This window comes from Drosophila takahashii, chromosome X (assembly GCF_030179915.1).
Source record: "Drosophila takahashii strain IR98-3 E-12201 chromosome X, DtakHiC1v2, whole genome shotgun sequence".
NCBI lineage: Eukaryota > Metazoa > Arthropoda > Insecta > Diptera > Drosophilidae > Drosophila > Drosophila takahashii.
Window position 1 is genome coordinate 8,904,974 of NC_091683.1, and position 20,498 is coordinate 8,925,471.

Here is a 20,498-nt window from a genome sequence, read left to right on the forward strand (position 1 = left end):
TATTAGAAAAATTGTATTGAAGAATTTAAATTGCTACAAATTGTAATTATTTTCCAATTATTTATGATCTAATTTATATTACATTTTACTTTCAAGTTTCGCCGTTCGTAAAATTTAAATATTTAAGATTAACAAACTTACGCTGTCCCCATTTGCCCGTCTTTGGATTGAGGAAGTTGGGGTACAGGCCCTTCGGCTTCTCGATCTCCTTGAGCACCTGGCGAATGGTCTGGACTCGCTCCCGGTACAGTGGATTCCCGGTAATGTCGCTCAGGTAGGCGAACTCCAAGTGCAGGGTGCCGAATTCGGACAGGATGGAGCTGCCGCCGGACGCCCAGCCGTAGTTCTTGGCCACACCGGTCTTGGTGTTGACCAGCGCATAGGGAATGCCCGTGGGCGTCTGGAAGGCGGGCAGCAGCTTGTCGGCGATATGCTGGGCCTTCTCCTTGTACAGCGGATCGCCCGTGAAGGCGTACAGCGTCAGCATGCCGCCCACAAATCGAATGTTCGTCTCGAAGACACTCAGCTCGGCGCTAATATTGTCCAGCGAGAACTTGCGTTCGATCCAGTCGCGACCCTCGCGATACTCCTTCTCCAGTCCCATGATATACAGCGTGTCCAGGCCGTCGACGATCGTGGCGCCCAGGTCGTAGGATCCAAAGATACTGGCCGAATGCGGGCGCTGCGATAGCGGACGCAGCTCGTTCTTGCCCCAGGCATACAACTTGTAGTTGTGCCACGCATGCTCCATCATCTGAAAAGGGGGAAAAATTAAAAATTAATTTTATATTATAATATATATTTTAATCTATAAATTTATAGATTTTATATAGATTTTCCCTGTGGGCTAAAAACAAAAAAAATTAAGATTAAATACCCAATAAATCAAGGATTTATTTTGCTTTTCAATTTGAAAAGTGCAATGGAAAATAGAAATCGTTTGCGTATGCAACACAGCCAACAGCTAAAGAACCCTCAAACAAATCGCAATCATTTTGCATGGATACAATATGCAGATTTGCGCAAAATTCACGTATATTTTCTATATTTACTCTCTGCTTTGCTTAATATTTGGCCTTCGTGGAAATTCGTTTCATATTTAGTTTCTCGCTTTCAACTCGGCTTGAAATGTTTGCATACGTCAGTGCGACTGTGTGTTTGCGTTGATTTTCCCTTTTTTCCAATTGAATATCGCCCAGTTCCACTCGCATACACACCTAGAAAGTCACGTACTTGGCGGTGGCCGCAGAAATGTTAATGAAATGGACAGCGGAAAATCTTTTTCATTCGCATTACTCTGTGTAAACGGATAAAGGGGTTTTAAAAGTATTCTGGAGAGTATTCTATACTTAAAAATATTATTTTTTCGAAACTGTTTAACAAGGGAAGAGTATTAAAATATTATCTTTATTTTAAAAGACGAGCTCAGTTAAATCATATTTAAAATACAAATAAAATAAATTCATCGGAAATAATATAAGAGTGTAGGCTCTCAAGTGTAAGCAATAATCCTATAATATTTTATTTCTTCATAATAAATATTTTATTTATAGAATTTTTCTATAATTTTAGGTAATTTATATATTCGATTTGAATGTTTTCAATAAGGCACTAGCTCCATTCTTTATTTTTATTTTAAATTTTTGGTTTAGTGCAAGTATTTGGCTATGCACCTGTGTTGGTGCGCGGCTGTGTGCGTGTGTGTTTGCATTGGTGTGGCCTCTGCTATTTTGCATTTTGCCATGTACTTCCGCTCTCACACACACGCACACACACTCGCTCACACACAGCATAATTCGGCATTGCATACTTTGGAGCGCCATTCTGTCGCCATCTCCCTCTCTCTTATAGTGTGGCTTTCATTTGGGTATTTTTTGCAAAAATTAAATTACGACCACAGGACAAAGCACTCAGCAAGGACCAAGGACCCCACCTTCTCCTTACTCTTCCCCTACTCCCCGTGTTTACTTTCCCAGCGAGAAGTGGGAGAGGGAGGGAGGGAGAGGGAAAGAGCAAGCGAGGGCTGAACAAATATTAACAATTTTCCCGGTAATTAATTAAAGTCCAACGCGTTGACATAACCTACTGAAAACATTTCCACCAATCCTCCCCAAGTCGCCACCCCTTTTAACCCCCTAAATGTTTGGGCTCAAATCACGCAACGCTTAAATCTGGCCCTATTAAGGGTTAAGGTCGGCACTGAGGTGAAGGTCGGGGTCGACTAGGGGTTAAGCATGTAGGAAGTGATTGAATTAATTTGGCAGTTCATTTTTTTTTCCAAATTGGGATAATTTATTAGTGGAAAATTGGTATCTTAATGTTTTCTTCTAAGTGTTAAATATAGTAATTAAATATTTTATTCTGTCATTTCTTTTAAATTCGTAATATATTTAAAAAAAAAATATTATTTTAAAGATTTTTCTTTCTTTACATTTTTTTTTGCATTATCCTGCTTCTTTATTTTTTTTCGAGCCAACCTAATTAGCAATGTTTTATTTGCGAATTACACTCTTAACAGACAGCTTGCGAATAAAAATAAAAAATACCATTTATCCGGGAACACGCCCCCATGCCGCCCACAAGCTCCGGAAAACCCCAAAGCCGGTGGTCAGCAAGAGAAAGGTATATACAGTAAGCCAAGAGACAGAGAGAGAGGGAGAGGATGAAGAACCGCTGTCAGTGAATTAAAAGTCGAAATGTTTACAACCCGCAAAAACACTTTAAACGGATTACAACAGCTGCCGGAAAGCGTGAGAAAAGGGGCAAGGATAAAGGATGGCGGCAGCAGGACGAAGGCAGAAGGACAGAGGTCAACAGGCATTGGAATGGAAGCAACTTTTGTGCTTTCGCCTCGGGCTGTTTCTTCTTCTTCCTCTCAGATTTTGCGTGATTTAATGAGCCGCAGCTCAGATTGATGGATGGCATGCAGAAATGTCAAGTGCGTGCGGAAACGCAAGAGGAATTATATTAAAATGAAAGTGGTAACCGTATAATTGTTTAAGAAATATTCCAAATTAATTAGTTATTATTTTAAAATTTTTATAACTTTGCTATCCTTAGTTATTATATAATATCAAGTATATAACCCCAAACCATAGCTGATTTTAAATTCAAGTGGTTGGCTAAGCACTGGCAAAAAGAGCAAAGTATCTCAATCATCAAGTCGACTAATTTACGGAAATTGCTTGATGGATTTGACTGATTGATTGAATAATTTTGGTATTCTTTTGGCCCACGCTCACACGCACACTCATCCATCTGGCTTTATTGCTGCTGTTTTAGTGTGAGTGTGTGTTTGGATGTCTTCATTAAGCATCAAGTTATATCCTGGCAATGTGCAAACGTCGCACAAAACGTGCCACCGGCGCAGGAATGTCAGCCTCAAATGGATGTGCGTGAGTGCGACATCGCCGTGAAGCTACAGTGGGCACTCGAATGAAACAACACTTAAATTAAATGTTAAAAAAAATTAACTGCCTTATCTATATTGTTAAATAGAAATGGAGAAATTAGAAGTTTTAATTCACCTTAAAAAAAGGTGTCTAAAAGTATGCAATGAATAATAGAAAAGATTGAAATACCGTTGCCTACTTTTAGACACCTTTACAAGTGATTTCAAAACCCCTTGATAAATTAATAAACCATAAATCATAGCTTCAAAATAAATACTCTCTGTACTTGAACGTATGTGTTTTTGTATATTGGTATGCTGGAACATAATTTCCGCAATGGAATGTCCCAACATGCCAGCCAAAGGAGCGAGCAGGAGGAACCAAAGGAAGCGAGGCAGATAGCGAGTGGTAGACACTCGTCATATGTCACAATCTGTCCACATCCCAGACGGGGCAGGTGACAAAAGCCTGCACCGAAAATATATACCATTAATTGTGGCTTAAAAATGTGAAATATTTAAGTGATCTGAAGGAAATACTAACATAATAATTATAATAAAAGATTTAAAAGCATATCTTGAGTATTGCAATACCCTTTCTCTGTTTAAAACCCATTAAAATTAAATATTTTCCCCTGCTGTTCTTTGATTGATGTGCCCTAAATTTTGAGAAGTGTAGACTGTCGCACACTTCTAGTTTTGCGTTTGAGTTTGAGGCATGCCACAGCTGAATGTTGGCACTCGCTGGAATTGTTTTCCGTCAGCCGCTGGCACGTGACTTTCGTCATTCACTTGATGGCATTTCATTTCAGTCGTGTTCTCATTTTAAAAGCCCCGCACAGAAAACAAGCTATATCCTTCTCGTTCCCCACCAGTATCGCTTTCTCTGTTCCGATTTTTCCCTCACTTCTTCTTAGTCTTCATTTTCGTCTTGTTCTTGGTCCTTTTCCATCTAACTTTAATGACAGTCCCCGGAGAACTGGGCGATTTACGAGCGCAATCTTTACAGCCAAAAAATGAAAAGTTGAAATTGCAAAAATAAGAGAAAGAAAGAACAGAAAAGGGGGTGCATCATCTTTAGCTGGCCATAATTGAATAATCCAAAATATTTTCAATGCAACTTTGCAGAGTACAAAGTTTTCTGGCCAAACAAAAGGGGAAACAAAGCGCCAGATAAAGAGTACAACAAAAATACCGAAAAAATACCATAAAGGAGTAAAAGTTGAAAATTGTTTGCAAAAATATGCACCCTCACACACCCAAAAAAAAAAAGAGGGAAAAAAGAACCAACTTCCTTGGCAGCGAAAAAGTTTAACCAGAAACTCTGGCAAAGAAAAATCATTTGCTTGAGGCCATAAAATAATGCAAAAGACGCGACGAGCGCTTTTCTTCCAACTTCCCTTCTGCAATCTAGTTTTCTTTTCACTTCGCCAGTGTCGCTTAATCTTAGGGAGTATATATTTAGCCAAATCACAGCTTTAAAGGCCAATTCTATAAAGGCCGATTCTATAGGTACCCTGAAGTCTTGAAAAAGATTTAAGGATTTTTCGATAGACAAAACATTTTTTAAAAATAGTTTGAACATATTTGAAACTAAATATTATAATATAAGATACTATTTATTGCCTTATGAGTTCCTTTAAACCTTTTTAACAGTTTTAGTTCCCTCAGAAGAAACTCGAAGCTCAGCATACCCTTTGTCCTTTAATTGCCACGGGGTATTTTTTGGGAAAAACAATCTAACTATTTGCATTAAGGTGCCGGCGGCTGCTGTAACTGTGGGGGCGTTTTCGGTGAGTGGGCGTGGCCCTAGAACAAAATATGAACTCAAGTTTTGGCCAACAAAATTACCAAAACAAAGATTAAATAAAAAACGAAATATGAAAATGAAAAGAAAGCTGCAAAATTGAATGCAACGGCAGATGAAGACATGAAAGAATATTTTTTATTGTGCAGTAAAATGTGATAAGAAAGAAAGTTTTCAAGAACTAAGATATTTTCTATTCTTCTCCTATTTCCTCCTTTTGCTTTAATTCCCCCGCTTATGTTGCGAAATTCCACAGTGTCCTCCGCTCCATCTTCTCTCTTAACTAGCCGCTTTAACCCCTTGCCATGTTGACCCTGTGCTATTGACAATGATACTGGTCAAAACGAAACGGACAAAATGCTCCAACACATGGCCACTGGTCAAACACAGACACAAATACCAATACCAATGCCACTGATCCGATTGGAGGACAAAACAGAAAAAAAGCAAGAAAAAAAAACTGGGTTAGTGTCAGTGTTGCACTGCTGTTTGTTGTTGTCATTTGGTCTTTTCGTCCAACTGATGACCGCACAGTGGTCTAAATACCATTGAAAAATATTCCTAAAATAAGTTATTTCCCGGAAAAAAAGAATATTAATTTATAAATACATATTTACTATTAACTACAGTATTATTTCATCTACTCAAATGTAATGTATAAATTAGTATTTACAGATAAGATTTTTGTTGCATTTTTGCTTTTCCAATATCAAAATAAATATTAAAATTGTTTACAATTAATTATGCATTTTATCCAAAATGTTCCTATTTTGTTTATTTTTTACAATTAATTTTGCATTTTATCCAAAATTTTCTTATTTTTATTTTTAACCACTGTTTCGATTTTCCTTCTCTATTGGTTTTCCACTTGGCCCGGCGATTTTTGGCGGCCAGCTGAATTGGTCAATGCTACGCAATGATGTGTCCCCCAAAATGCCTCGCACATTTTCCCGCCGCCTTTTCCATTTTCCCGCCTTTTGCCCTTCCTCCTCGCTTACTTTCACCTTGGACAAGTGGCTCAGTTGTCTGCGTTTGGCTTTTCAATGCTTCGTTCGATTTGCTAGCCGCGCTTTTCCCATCCCCGTCCCCATTGACCACCCCCATTTTTCATTTCCATTCCCGTTGTAATTTGCATGGACAAAATGGTGGAAAAATTGGTGGGGTGTTTTTTTGGGAGGGGGCGGAGATTAACAAAGAGGGGCGGACAAATGGCCGAACACAATTCGATTATTAGCTGCCGACATGTGTAGGACATGAAAAGCAAAACAAGGCAGCACAAAAGGGGAAAACAGAAGAAATAATGAAGGGAAAGGAAAACAAATGGCGGGAAAATCGCCAGCAATGGAAATTCCCAGCGAAGGCTAAGGCTTTTCACGAGACTGGGAATAATGAACTTGAAATATTATTAGGGCTGCCAAAGGGCTTCTTTTTTCATTATCACATTATCAAGTCAGCTGTGTAAAAAGTAATCTATCTAAACTACTATATAAAAGGAGGTACAAAAAACGGGAAGTTGAAGCTATAGCCAAAACGGTTTGATATATACATCTTAAATAAAAACCGATATTTGTAAATAATTCGAAGTAGGGTAATAAGATTAAATTGTGGTAGCAATAGTCGCCTAAAAATTCCAGTAGCTTATTAAGTTTATAATTAATGCTAAAAAAAACAATCCAGCTAGTAAATCATACTCAACCATGATTGTTTTAGCCTGTTTAGCTTCGGTTATACATATCTTATATAGTTTGCCATTCTCCCCCACATCACAAAGGCGTATCATCAATTCCAAGTTAACTCACCTGCAATGGGAAATAATCGGAAAAGAACAATGAATAAAACATTAGAGGGAAACGGCAACAGAAACAGAAACAGCCAGCAAGAAACAAGAAACTTAAATTGCAACAGATTGTTTTTCCTCACATTTTCCACTCCGATGCCCCGTTTGTATTAGCAAAGGAAAATGGCAATTCTTAAGCTACTCTTTTCATATATAAATGTCTTCATTTGTATTTCACCCACCTCTCGTCACTCGACACTCAGCCAGCTTTTCCAGGTAAATCGTAATCACACATTCACCTACACAGCATTTGCACACAATTTTGCAATCCCCTCTTGCAAATGGAAACCATTGTCCCAGTGATTGAGGTATGCATATCAATCTCCAGCAGGTAAATGGAAATTTAAGTCAATAAAATGCAATCTGGGTTCAAGTTCTCATTCAAATTAATCAAGCTGTCCTCGGGCTTTGTTATCCCACAACTAACTAAATCCTATTCACGTTGATTGGCATTTCGAAAGTGAGTTTAAATTTGGTCAAAAGTGTATTTTCACTACATTTTCACTGCGGTTGAGAAAACACTAAAAAGCTGAAAAGCTTCTTAAATTTCTCTTTTTTTCGCAAAGTTATTTTTATACTGCTTTTTAACTGTCTTTCGGCTCTTTAAATGGACATTGAGGGAAATTGTATTTTTCTTGAGTTTTAAAAGGAGACACTGCAATTAAAGTTGTTATCAAACATTTTAAATATTCTAAATTCGGTTTTTAGTGTTGGCTTTTAAATTAAGCTAATTATAAGGTGTTTCAATACTAAAGTAGTATTTATTATATTTTTCTAATATGTATATAACTTTTTTTTGCAGTGTACTTGCAACTGCATTTCGTTTAGGCGCATCGCCATAGTCAAGGTCGTTGGGTTTCCACGTTCTATACGTATCTACTTCCAGTTGACACGGGCTTTTGAGCCGTTAAAGCGTAAAGCAATTGGCACAGGACCCCCCTCTCAACCCCTTGTGACGCCCCTGCCACGCCCCACGGACTGCGCCAAAAAAGGGGGCAACTATGGCCAACCACGTAATGGCAATTGTACAAGAGAAGGAGCCAAGTGAGCGTAATAAACGCTAAGATTTAGATCACATTCACTGGCGAATAGGATAAGTTGGTCGGTTTGGGCGGCTTTAAAGGGGTGTTAGGGGGCTTTGGAGGTGCGACTTACACCTCCTCTTCTAGTCTTTTTTTATCCTCTCTATTTTTCCGTTGTTTTCACAATTTTTTTGAAATGTACTAAAACTATTTTCTATTTTTTAGCCAGGTAGAAAATTGACATTTTTTTATAATAATTTCTCCTATTTTTACAACCAGAAAAATGTACTTTTTCCTATTTAAAATATTCAAGTAACCTATAAGGACCCTTAAGTTCCCCTGGTGAATATTAAGTGGGGTATTTAATGAAATCTCAAGCTAAAAAGGTCAGTCATTTGAAATGGATACTCCAATTTGAGCTTCGCACCTTTAACACCGTCGTTTAACCCGACAGGTGGACAGCGGCAGACAGCAGACAGCCTTTAACCCTTGACTCACCTTGACGACTTGGTTTCGCTTTTCGTAATCAATCAAACCGCTGGAGGCGTTGTACTTGACCCCGCCGAAGGGCAAAGGTGGCGAGGAGTCGTCCATGGGCGAGGGAAAAGTCGGAAAAGTCGAAGGAGGAGAAGGATATGGAAGCAAAGAAATGGCTTCCGACGACTCCTTCAATTGATTATCCCGGACTTTCAGCTTACTGCCACCAATAACGGCGGATATCTGGGGCGATTCCAGTGGCTCCTGCTCCTTCTGCATCTTCTCCTCCTCCTTTTCGTCCTCCTTGCTGGCATTCAGCTTGAGATACACATTCCGCGGATGATTGTTCACATAGTTGAGCTCCTTGATCTGATTCTCGTTGTTACTGACACTATCGCTGGCCACCTTCTCGTTCAATCGAATGATATTCGATAGGTTAATGTTGTTGATCAGGGTTATGCCCGTGATGCCCACTAGCACGATCACAAAACAAATTCCCGCGATCAGCAGCAGCGGCGTGGTTTTCGACGTTTTCGGGCACATTTTCACTTATTTGATTTCCTTGCTTGATTTTGATTTCTATTTCTATTTCTATTCATCTATCTGCATATTCAGAGAGCTCAAGTTCTATTCCATAACGTAAATGCAACAGTTCCAAGGGTTTTATGGGGTTAATTAACATTAATTAGGAATTATTATAAACTTTCTTTGAATAATATAATATTTAAAATATTTTCTTTCTTTCCCTTTAAATTTAGCCCTTTTTTCCCAGCAATTCTTTCTAGATTTCTGTTTTGTTAAAGATACCTTTAATTCCCCCTCGTATTTACATCACTTGAAGTAATCTTTTTTGCTGCTCTGCCTTTCCCTAAGTACTTCGCCAGCAGAGCAATATAAAAGTTGACAAGGTTTTATTGCATTCCTTTGCCTTTTTTCTTGTTTTTTTTTCGCAGCAGCAGCAAAAACCAAAAGGACATCCTGGCTAACAAATACAAAGTACAAGAATTTCCGCGAAGAAAGAGCACAACAAATAAAACGCTTCAGCCAAAGGGAAGATGAAACTTTTTTTTAGGTGAGAACTGGACCCGTGTTTTATGTCCAAGTGTTCTGGCGTTTGCCCCTCTTTTCTATTCGCCATGCATATTATGAATTTGCTTGAGTTTTGTTTGAGCCGCACGACTGCACTTCAAATTCGAATAATCAATGAAGAAAATGGGCAAAAAGGACGTGGGTGGGGGGCAAAACATTGAGAAAGGGGAAGGTCAAGATAGCAGTGCCAGAAATTTGCAAACAGTGCTCTCTAATAGAGTTAAACAAAAAGAAGAAAAACAAGATAAGCATTTAAAATGTAAAAGTTACGTATACGCCAGGTTTGCCGCCCAGTTACAAAAAAATTAAGTATACGCACTGTAAGACCAACAAATGAAGATGCCTTTGAATAGATATCAAATTAAATACAATTAAAAGTCACTGTCCATGAAGAAAAAATGTATAAAAACAAAACTAGATCATATCAGATCAATCCGATAGCAGTCTATTCAGTTGTTTCCATTCATTCGATTTTATTTTCATTTTATATATGTACTTCCCCGCCTCTAGGAATTCAGACGGCGACTGTTTTAATTGAATTCACATCAATTCAGCGCACGCCATTCAACAAATGCCGAGGTATATACTATAGTCTATACAGTAAATTGCCCAAAAGACAGACAATGCTGATAAGAAAAGCCAACCGAACCGATATGACTTCTAAACACTAAAATAGAGACGCAATTTATTAAGATTGGTTGTGAAATTATTAATAAATAAAATAGTATATATTTATTGAACACTTTATAATTTAAGAATTAAGTTACTAATAGTTTTATCATATTCTTGGCTGATTTTTAAAATTTTCCTATATTTTTCCCAGCTAAAACACAAGTTTTTGCTTAGCTTCCACTGTCCGAACGTTCATATATCATGGGAATAATGGGTCTCAGTGGCATAATGAAATGTGTTGATTAACGATGGGAGAATCTTTAGACGATTCTCTCAAAGAATCTTCTCCCACATGGAGATGGAGGTCATATATTCTCTTTAATTTTGAGTGTTTATTTAGCTTCTTCTTGCTTTTGGCAACTGCAGCTAGTTATAAGAGGGGAAAACTCATTGAGAGATGCGTTTAAATATAGAGTGAAAAGGGGTGGAAAACAGGGCGGGGGAGTCGCCTCAAGGACGCGCTCACTAGGCAGTTGGCAATTAAAAGAAACACGAAATGAAAATAAAACATAAACACAACAAAGTGACACACAAACACGCACACACATGGAGTGGTTTTTCCTGGGCGCTATGTGTGTGTGTGTGTGTGTGTGTGTGGAAAACCTGAGGCTGCACAAGAAAAACAAGAGAGAAAAAAAACGTGTCAAGCGCAACGGCGGCACTTGGCGAACGAAGAACGAAGCCGAAGCCTCGGGCCTCTCTAAACCTCTTTTCACCCACCCACCCACTTCTATTTGCACCCAACACCCCTTCCCCCCCTTCACCACCCACAATTTTCACGCACTGCACCTGTCAGAGGGAAAGAGAAAGCAGCAGCAGCGGGAGGAGGAGGGCCAGCATTTTCATGGAAAGTTGTGACAAGAAGCTGTCCTCCATTTGGCTTTCTCAATCAATCTAATTTCTTGGTGGACCAAAAAAATAAAAATTCCACAATCAAAAAGATTGTTTTTTTTTTTGGTAGATTTAAAAAGCCAACAAAGTGGCCTAGATATTCATATTTTCTAATTTTAAATCTGAAAGCAGCAGTATTTATATTTAAGATACAAATAAATAACTTTGTTTTTTTTTTATGAAAATACGTAATTTTTTCTCAAGCTTCTGATAATTACATTTATATATATTTTCACCTGGCCTAGCAACTTTATTTGCTTCCCCCAAACAATTGTATTTTTCCAGTTGTATTTGTATTTATTGACAATGATAATTTTGATGATAATTTCTTTTATAACGCAAGTGACTAATAACCAAGTGATTAATACCAGACATATGAATATGTTAATACATGCTATGTATATTAGTCACACCTTTTATGAGGCTCTCACATATTCATACATTTTAAGACCCCAAAACCATCTTAATTTCGCACTTCCCCCAATCTCACTTTAGATACTCGCACTTTGGAGATATTTAATCACCTTCTGGCACCTTTTTGGCCCCAGTATCTCTGGATTACTTCAATCCGCAACCCTAAACACCCCCTAACAAAGCCGACAAACATCACAGCCCCACCAACCGCTTTTATTTTACCCACTTGGAACTGTTGCTCTCGTGCTCCGAGCTTCTAATATTCTATTTATTTTCGGTTATAACCAAAATTTAATTGAAACCTCAATTGGCTCGCTCGAAAGTCCACTATTTCAGGGTTGGCGTTTTCGTGACACATTGTATTTATAACTAAATGAATTTGTTTCTGCTCCGTTATGGCTAATAGTTTGTCCTCTGTTTGTTTTTATTTGTATTTATATTCTATGTTGTCTTGCGGCGAGTGTGTGTATGGATGTCTTCAAATTTCTTCCTTTTCTTTTTTTCTGTTGTTGTTTTTTTTCGGAATTTTTCGCGCGTGCACGAGGCGGCAGAAGGCGAAAGCAGAACGAACCGAATGCGGTGACTGAGGCAACACCAATGGGCCAGAGCCAGTCCAACAAAAATGGCCAGCAAACCAAAAAAAAAAAACAGAAACAAAAACAGAAAAAACACAGGAGCCGAAAGCCGAAAGCCAAGAGCCGAGCGAGTCGCTTGAGCCAGAGATGGCACTTTGGCATTTCCTCCTGGCTTTTTGTATAGGTCAGAAACCGTCAGAGGGTTCTTTAAAATGTTCTTATTATATATTTTATTGTAATATCTCAGATAACGACAGCGAAAATCGCAAAAATCTGCTTCAAAAACATAGAAATAGATATACAGATAGAAAAAAAGCATAATTTAATTTTATTCCTAATTTATTCGATATCCAAACATCAACATGTCAAGACCAAGCTTTAAAGAATTTCTTTAAAAAAAATTATAATTGATAAACCTGTTAGATAAATTTCTCGTTTCAATATTTTCGAAAATATTTCAAAAATATCTAGACTACATAATATTCCTGTATATTCATTTGATAACATCAGTATCTCGATGTTGGAATCAAAGTTCAGCTATTAACTTTAACTTTATTATCTTGAGCGAACAAAGTCCGTTCTAAAGAAATATTTTGTTAAATTTTCATATGACCGTATATTATTGTAAATGCCTATTATTTAACTGTTGAATTAAATCGGTTTAATTGAAAAGAGGAAATATTTTAGAGCTTTGACAATATTACGAAAAAAAAATCTAAATATTTTTAAAAGCTATTTTTCAAAATGACAACACTGACGGAAACGAAAAGCAGAGCGACGAAAACGTACGACAAACGACGAAATCGACGAAGTGCATCCGAAAACGAAGAGATGCTGAATGAGAGCGGGAAACGGAACGGCAACAGGCGGAACGGAACGAAATGGAAAGAAACGGAACAGGCACACACACACACACAAGAACACAAAGTCACACGCATTGCAATGCGCAACAATTTGGCAATGGAGAAATTTCAAAAAGCTCCCACCAAAAAGCTAAATTAGGGGGCGGCAAAATGAAATGGGGCCAAATTCGAAGATGAAAAGCGAAGGCAAATGATCCCTAAACATATCGTAAAATATATTAAAATGCATAATATTACAAATAGAATAATTAGATTTATTTTACTATTATCAAATTCAATTGCTAAAAAAAAAATATATAAAAAGATATGTAACATTTTTAAGAACCACCCTTCCCCTAATAAATATATTGAAATATTAAAATTTCAATTAATAATAAATAATTTATAAATTGAAAGTAAAACAAACCAAATTCCATGAAACAAAAACAACTTAATTAAAAAACAAATGAAAAACAAAAAACAATATAATGACTTAATGTGGCCATTTTACGACAATTAATGAACGGCGATTAATTGCCCACAAAAAATGTAGAATAATTTCGAATGCTAATTGCAAATTGATGGAAAAAAGGAAGCATGTGTGCGCCGGGGCTCCACATGCATTTAAATTATGTTTAATTTATGACTGCAAATGGAAACGACCAAGAACACCCTACACAAAAGTCAGGGCCGCAAAAAAAATTACGCACAATAATTATGAAAAGTTTTTCGTAGACGTCTCTAGTTGAGTTCTTCAACAAAATGGGCTGTAAATATTCATATACATACGTACAAACCAAGGAAAAAGCGGGTAAAACTCGGCAGGAAAATGTGAATCATAAAAACGTGTTAAGTATACGCCCTGTACGCATGAGATTAAGAAAAAGCACCGAAGGAGGGGAGCTAAATGGCAAAAATTTGTAAAGAAATTGGCAAAGCTGCGACTAATTAGGAAAAGTAACTGGGTTAAAATCTTCCTGGCTTTTATTTTAACCCGCTCCGGATCCTAACGTTTATTTCTTTTTCTTTGCGGGTCGCTTTTAAGCGATTTTTTCCTCTTTTGAATGAGAGAAAGCTATGGAAATGAATAAGTTTCTTTGAAATAATTTGCGGGGAGAGATTAAGGGTATAGTTGCTTTTAAGCTTGAGCTTTAAGAAATATAAGAAAATTAATTACATTTTTAAAAATATATTTAAACCCTTTAATTATTAATTATTATTTATATTTTCTTTTTAAATATTTTCTAATATAATTGGTAAAACTCTTTAATAGAGACCTTCACTTCCTGCAGAACGAGGTGGTTCTCTCTCACCTTTCACGGCTGTCATCTTCTTGCATGGCTGAAAAATGTGCTCCACTAATTCCCTGTCAACTTGGTTAATGTCCCTGCCACGCCCCCTTCGTATTGTGTTCCCTTTTCGCCTTCTGCCAACATAAATTAATTCGCCTGCATTCCTTTTCTTTCTGCCCTCCTCTATCGCCTGTCGTCCTTTGTCTTGGCATTCTCATAACAATAACTTATTTGGCCATAAGCCTCACTAAGTAAGTTACTAACTGGGTAAGTGAGTGAGTAAAGTAAGTAAAGTAAGTGAGTGAGTGCGCGGTAGCATTTTAGCACTTATCGCTGGCAAAACAACAATAGAAATCGTTACAGAGTGTCAGAACAAGCAAAGTAAAACAAAGAACCAACGTATCTCTGTGGCTGCTGCAAAAACATTTCTAAAAACGAAAAGCAGCCAGGTGGAAAAGAAGCCCATTTTGGTTGAATACAAATTGAGTTTGTATAATATTAAAAAAAAACAATGAAATTAAAAACCTAAATCCATATTTCTTTAAAACTTAATACGATTTACTCGAGTATTTTAAAATAATAATATTTAATGTTATTTTATTTCTTACTAATAACGCAATCTTTTCTAAATAAATCTGTTATTATAGTTCGAATATTGGTAAAAATTTTAAACACTCCCTATTCTTGAAAATAACACAAATATCTTTACATATAGATAAAGATTTTCCTTATTACTCTGAGAACTAATTTAGCACTCGACCAACTATTTGGCCCACACTATCATTATGATTACCATAATTTTACCTTGCCTTTTCTTCCTTTGTAATAAAAACCAAGCACACGACCAAAGCATTTTTCTAATTAACTCTTCTTTATTATTTTTGCTGTTCTTCCTGTCGGTTGCTTTGGCATCCTTTTGTCTGCCCAAAGAAATCACGTACAAAGAAAAAGGACGAAGAGGCGAAGGATTCGGATTTACATTGTGTTTTGTTGTGAGCGTTTCACGCCTTCAAAAAAATATCTTTCAACACTTTCTATGCCTTTACGCTTTCACCGCACCGCTTCTTTCCCCTCTCTCCAAGTCCAGGCTTTCTAATCAAAAAAAAAAGCAAAAAATAATAATAAACACGAAGAAAGGAAGGGAAAGATAGAAGCAGCAGCATCAGCCTAAGGAAGGTAACGATGACAACAATAACAGCAGAAAAATGCCAAAGAAACAAGCTCAAGAGTGACAAAAACAAAGGGAAGAACAACAAAAGCGGCTAAGGGGAATTTGTTTACAGGAAAAAATTAAGTGTGAAGATACAGGCAAAAGAATTTGAATCATTTTGGCTTTATCAATTCTAAATAAAGTGGAATTGGAATGTAATTTACAAAACAAATAAAATATTTACAATAAATAAAGTGAAATCACAATGTAATTATAATGTAAATACAATCAAAATAAAAATACAAGTTTTTTAAAATTAAAAGTATTTGGTAAATGAATAAACCTATATTTTTTAAAAGATTTTAGTAGGTATACCTTTCTATCAGTATTTTATTTTTCAAAATAAAAAAGAATCTATAGGTTGAATAAATAAATAATAATCATTTTCATTAGTTGAGAAGGATATAAATACGATAAAATCAATTCTTACACCTTGGGTTACCTTTATTTATTTCTTGTGAATATTTAACTAGACTTTAAGATACTACATTCAAATTCACTCCGAATAAAAACCATATTAGACTTGTAGGTATTAAATTTAAGCCCGAGCCCTAAAGTCGGTTAAGCTTACTAGTGCAACTTTAATGGAATACCCTCAACGGATACGAGGGCGAGGGTGGAGGGGGGTGGACCCTAATGCATAGAAAGAGGGGGCACGAGTGATGGGGGAAAGAGACGGCAGCAGAGACTCGCTGGTCCTCTCTGACCCAAGCGCATTAATCCATTTACGAGTAATAACGAAAGTGGACAATGACAATAACCCGCAGAGGACTCCCCCAAGTGGGCGTGGCCCGAGTCCGGGTGCAGTGTAGTTAAATTAACCTCATCGCTGGTATTCCCCCCTCCCTTCCCTTCCATAAATAAAATAAGTGCCACATAGAGTGTGTTTATCTTTAAGGCCTGTCGTCACTTTCTCAACGACTGATACTCTTTTATAGAATATTTATTGGGCGACACATAGCTATGTGTTAAAAATATTTATGAATATTCAAGTAAAAGAGGCTGGAGGCAAAAAAGTGACCTTTATTGACATCAACACACACACACACAAATGGAAAAAGGTCAGCTGGACGAAAATAAATAAATACGAAAGGAAAGGAACCAAGTAGGTTCGCAGGCCACACTATCTGTCACAGCTAATGAATTCCAATGTGGACAGCATTTTAGGGCCAAAATAGACCTCGACTTTATTTGAAATTAGTTGAAAACTTGACAGCATATAAATGTATAAAATAAAGATTTTTAGAGTCCGCCCAAAGAACTTCATTTTGAAACAACTAAACTTTAAAAGAACTTAATTTATAGTGCCATTACATACGTAGTAAATAAATGGTGGCTGGTAAAAAAGATATTTCCCATTTTTAGGAAGTCACTGCAGTGCATTTTCCTTTACCATTTCCCATTCATTTTTTTTCCACATTTTTCCCGCTGTATGTAATTGCGTATGTGTGTGTCTGCTGCAGAACATTACACACACACACACACGGTCGTACATTAAATTTATGGGCTCGAGTTGGAAAAAATAATATAAAAAATGTCGGGAAAAAAGAGAGTAAAGAGCACGAAATGAAAAGAAAATGAAAATAAAATAAGACTCTTTACAACAAAAGGCACTAAACATTATGCCCACTTTGCGGGCCACGCCTCCCTGGGGGGCGGCGAAGGGCGAAAGGGGCTGCTTTGGCTGCCATCAACATGAAAAAATGGCCCGAACTGCGGCCAAAAGTAAGCGATAAAAACCAAAGCCAAAAGTAAAACCAAATAAAATAAAGGATATTAATAAAATATAAAAAATAACTTATGTTAAAAAAATATATATGAAATAAATAAAATATTTTAGATAAATAAATAAAATATTTTAAATAAATGCAATTTCTAAACCTCTATCTCATTGCCGCAATATTTGTATTGGATATTTTTTTAGCCCTAATTTGCCTCTCGTTTTGGATCAACCAATAAAAATCAATTATTATGCAATAAGCTCATTAGAAGGAGGAGCAGGAATCGGGGGGATTGGCCTCCACTTTATTAGCCTCATTAAACGCACTCGAAAAGCGCAAAACTCTCACCTTCCCTTGGTTTCCCATTTCCCATTTGCCATTTTCTTCTGCACTTCTGCCACCGAGGCCGAGGAAAAATTCTGGAAATGAAATGAAATTGTGCTCATGATTGCGATTACGGTTATGACTGCCGGCGGGTGGGAAACTTTTGCCACAAGGTTCGTTAAACGCAGTTGCACCACCACCCAGATCTAATTACAGCAGCAAATGCAGCCAATGTACCAGAAGCAACAGCATCGAAAAATCAACAATACACTGGAAGAAACTGCTCAGCTTTCGAGACAAGTGGAGACCTATATTTTTGTAGTATTTTAGTAAAGATTTTTGTTGTTTGAGATTTAATCATTTTATATTAAACCGACTGCTAATATTAATCAATATATCTCAGTGAAATAAAATAAAATTATTCAAATCTCGTGTTGCACTGCATCACAGTGCCGGGCAAGCAATTAGGAGCCCCAAAACGAAATGATTCGCTTATCAAGGTCGCCGCAACGCCATCGACGTGCTAATTGTTTCAATCCCACTATTTTCGCCCGCAAATGTTTGTTTATTTGCGATTTATCTGCTAATTGAAATCTTTGGAGCAACAAAAACAGAAAATATACGCAATGTAGGTTGAAAATGGAAGTAGGGGGCGAAAAAAGTAGAGCACGGAGAGATCAGCTTAAAGTCAGCAGAGAAAACTTTGAATCTACAACAGAGCCACAAAGCTGATTATCCTCTTCAATTATGCGAGCGTTGAATTGAGTTTAAATTATGCCCAGACAAATCTGAGTTGATTTGAAAGATAATGATTTTCCTCCGTCCGGCAGATTGGGGTTAAATCATTTGGCTTATTTATAAGGGAAAATTAAAGAAAATTATGCGAGTAGCTAATTGAGGAAAACAGCAGATGAATTTCGAAAAAGATATTCTTTTAAAGTAACTAAATTCAATTTAATTTCCTTTTTTTCTTGCGCTATAATTTCCCAACGCACGGACCACCTAAATCTTCCGTTTGGCCATTTTCCTCTCAAATTCCTGGGCCCAAAAACGGCAGTTAACCAATTTGGGCATTAAATCTCGTCATTCAATTGGCTAATCTGCGGTCCAGGGGCTGCGAACTGGCAGGGGGCGGCTCCCAACTGTGAAGGGGGGTCATCGATTGAATCGCCATTTGCATGCGTGTGTGTGTGTATGTTTGTGTGTGTTTGTGGATATGACATTATCGCAAAATGGCCGCCAATAATCATAATTCATGGACATTGTTTGGCGAAAATTTCACGAACAGCTGCCTGTCCCCCAGAAATTCCCTTCAACATCATCGCCCTTATCATCCCTATTATCATTATCCCCATAATCATGGTCATCATCATCTTTGGCAGCGAGACTGAGAATGGCGTGTAAAACCAATTTTTCATTTGTGCGCCCGTCGAGCCATAAAACTTTTTACGTATTATTATTATGATTATTTTTCTTTTTTTTTTTGCCCATGCTGCTCAGCTTGCTGCTATTTTATTATTATTTTTTTATGCCCTGTCATAAATAAAAATATATATTTAATTCAGTATTCATGTCGAGGACTAGACAAACATTTTGGGTTAAAATGGGCCATTGAAATGAGCCTAATCCTTTACCCTTTAAAAACTTTTAAGAAATATTTTTATTTTTAATATTGATTTAGAATTTAATTTATAAGGAAAAAATAATATATTTTAAAAATTTATTTAGAATAAAAAAAAGCACAATCTTAAGATTTCCATACTTTTTCCTTCCCCTGGTAAACATTTAGGATGTTTCCCAGAAATATTTCACGCCCTACTGAAGCACTGAAATTCTTTCCTTTACTTAAAAATAGAATTTCAACTGCTTCTGCTGCTCAGCCGACCTGCTTTATTTCAACCCAGTGCCACCACTGCCATTGCCTGCCGGCTGATGGGTCGTATGCGTAATGTCTTTTATGCTGTCAAAGTCAAAGTTAATTTATGAGACGCCTTCGAGTAAATGGGATGCGGGTGGCTGCTGCTGCCGCTGCTTCTGCTGTCGGGGAGGTGGGTTAAATTCAATAACCTTATGAAGTTAACGCGTATTAAATGCGACCAGCCAAAGGCATTATAAGAGGGTGCCTGGCCAAGATGACTCATACGACCCGTAAGCCAATAAGAAAAGAGCTGCCAACCTGTTGCCTCTGACATTTTTATTTCATTAAATCGATGTCTGGAGAACATGTAGATTTTTCGAAGGATCCCCGATATAATTTTACATTTTTGCAAGTGCCAAAAACCTTTCTTCTTCTCATAAATCATTTATCATTAAGGAACTTTCACCTCAAACAACCAAAGCTTAAATACATTCTGGCAGGGTTGTAAAGATCTTTTTTAGTTTATTTTTCTGGCAGTTTTTTCTGGGATTATTTTGATATGTGTATTAAATCCCTGTTTTATATACTGCTGCCATTCACCGAGGGAATTCGTATCGTTTAACTTTATTTCCATTTTTTCGCGTGTTTGGCTTTGTGTGTGGACGCTTTTTTTCCAGTTTGTTTGGCTTTCGTTTATTTGCATTTGATATGTGGACAATTTTATCAAAGTTTTCGCTTCGCTGAGCTTCAACTTTGTCCTTCGCATTTTTTTCTCCTGCTGTGTGTTTCTCACCTTTATATTTAATTGTTAATATATCATTTTTTATGGCTAGCAAATAGTTGCAAAAAAAAAAGAGATTTATGGCGGAAAAAATTCCACAAAAATATGCATTTAACCATTGACTTCATAGTCACTTGATTTTTACATTTTTTAATGCTATAAGAACATTTAAAATACATTTTAAACATTTTTATTAATTTTCCTCTATATTTAATTTATGCATATTAATTATTTAGGATTAGAAACCGCGAGCTTTAATTGCAGCAAAATTAAATCTATTACCTACATTGAATAG

General features: G+C 36.9%; 1 protein-coding gene and 1 long non-coding RNA gene across 6 annotated transcripts in view; one reads left to right on the forward strand and one right to left on the reverse strand.

Annotated features, from left to right (window-relative positions):
* Nucleotides 1-20,498, forward strand: part of LOC138913831 (uncharacterized) — a 62,828-nt gene that overhangs the window by 41,395 nt on the left and 935 nt on the right. The gene's annotated exons all lie outside the window — the stretch shown is intronic.
* alpha-Man-Ia (alpha-Mannosidase class I a) overlaps nucleotides 1-20,498 on the reverse strand; it is a 53,257-nt gene that overhangs the window by 2,965 nt on the left and 29,794 nt on the right. For 4 of the 5 annotated variants that reach the window (XM_070218792.1, XM_070218791.1, XM_017157374.3 and 1 more), the window contains exon 3: nucleotides 142-754. In XM_070218792.1, coding sequence (XP_070074893.1) covers nucleotides 142-754 — 613 coding nt within the window. Of the gene's footprint in view, nucleotides 1-141; nucleotides 755-8,555; nucleotides 9,138-11,902; nucleotides 12,182-20,498 lie in introns of those variants that run through there. The other variant, XM_017157379.3, reaches the window with a different exon arrangement.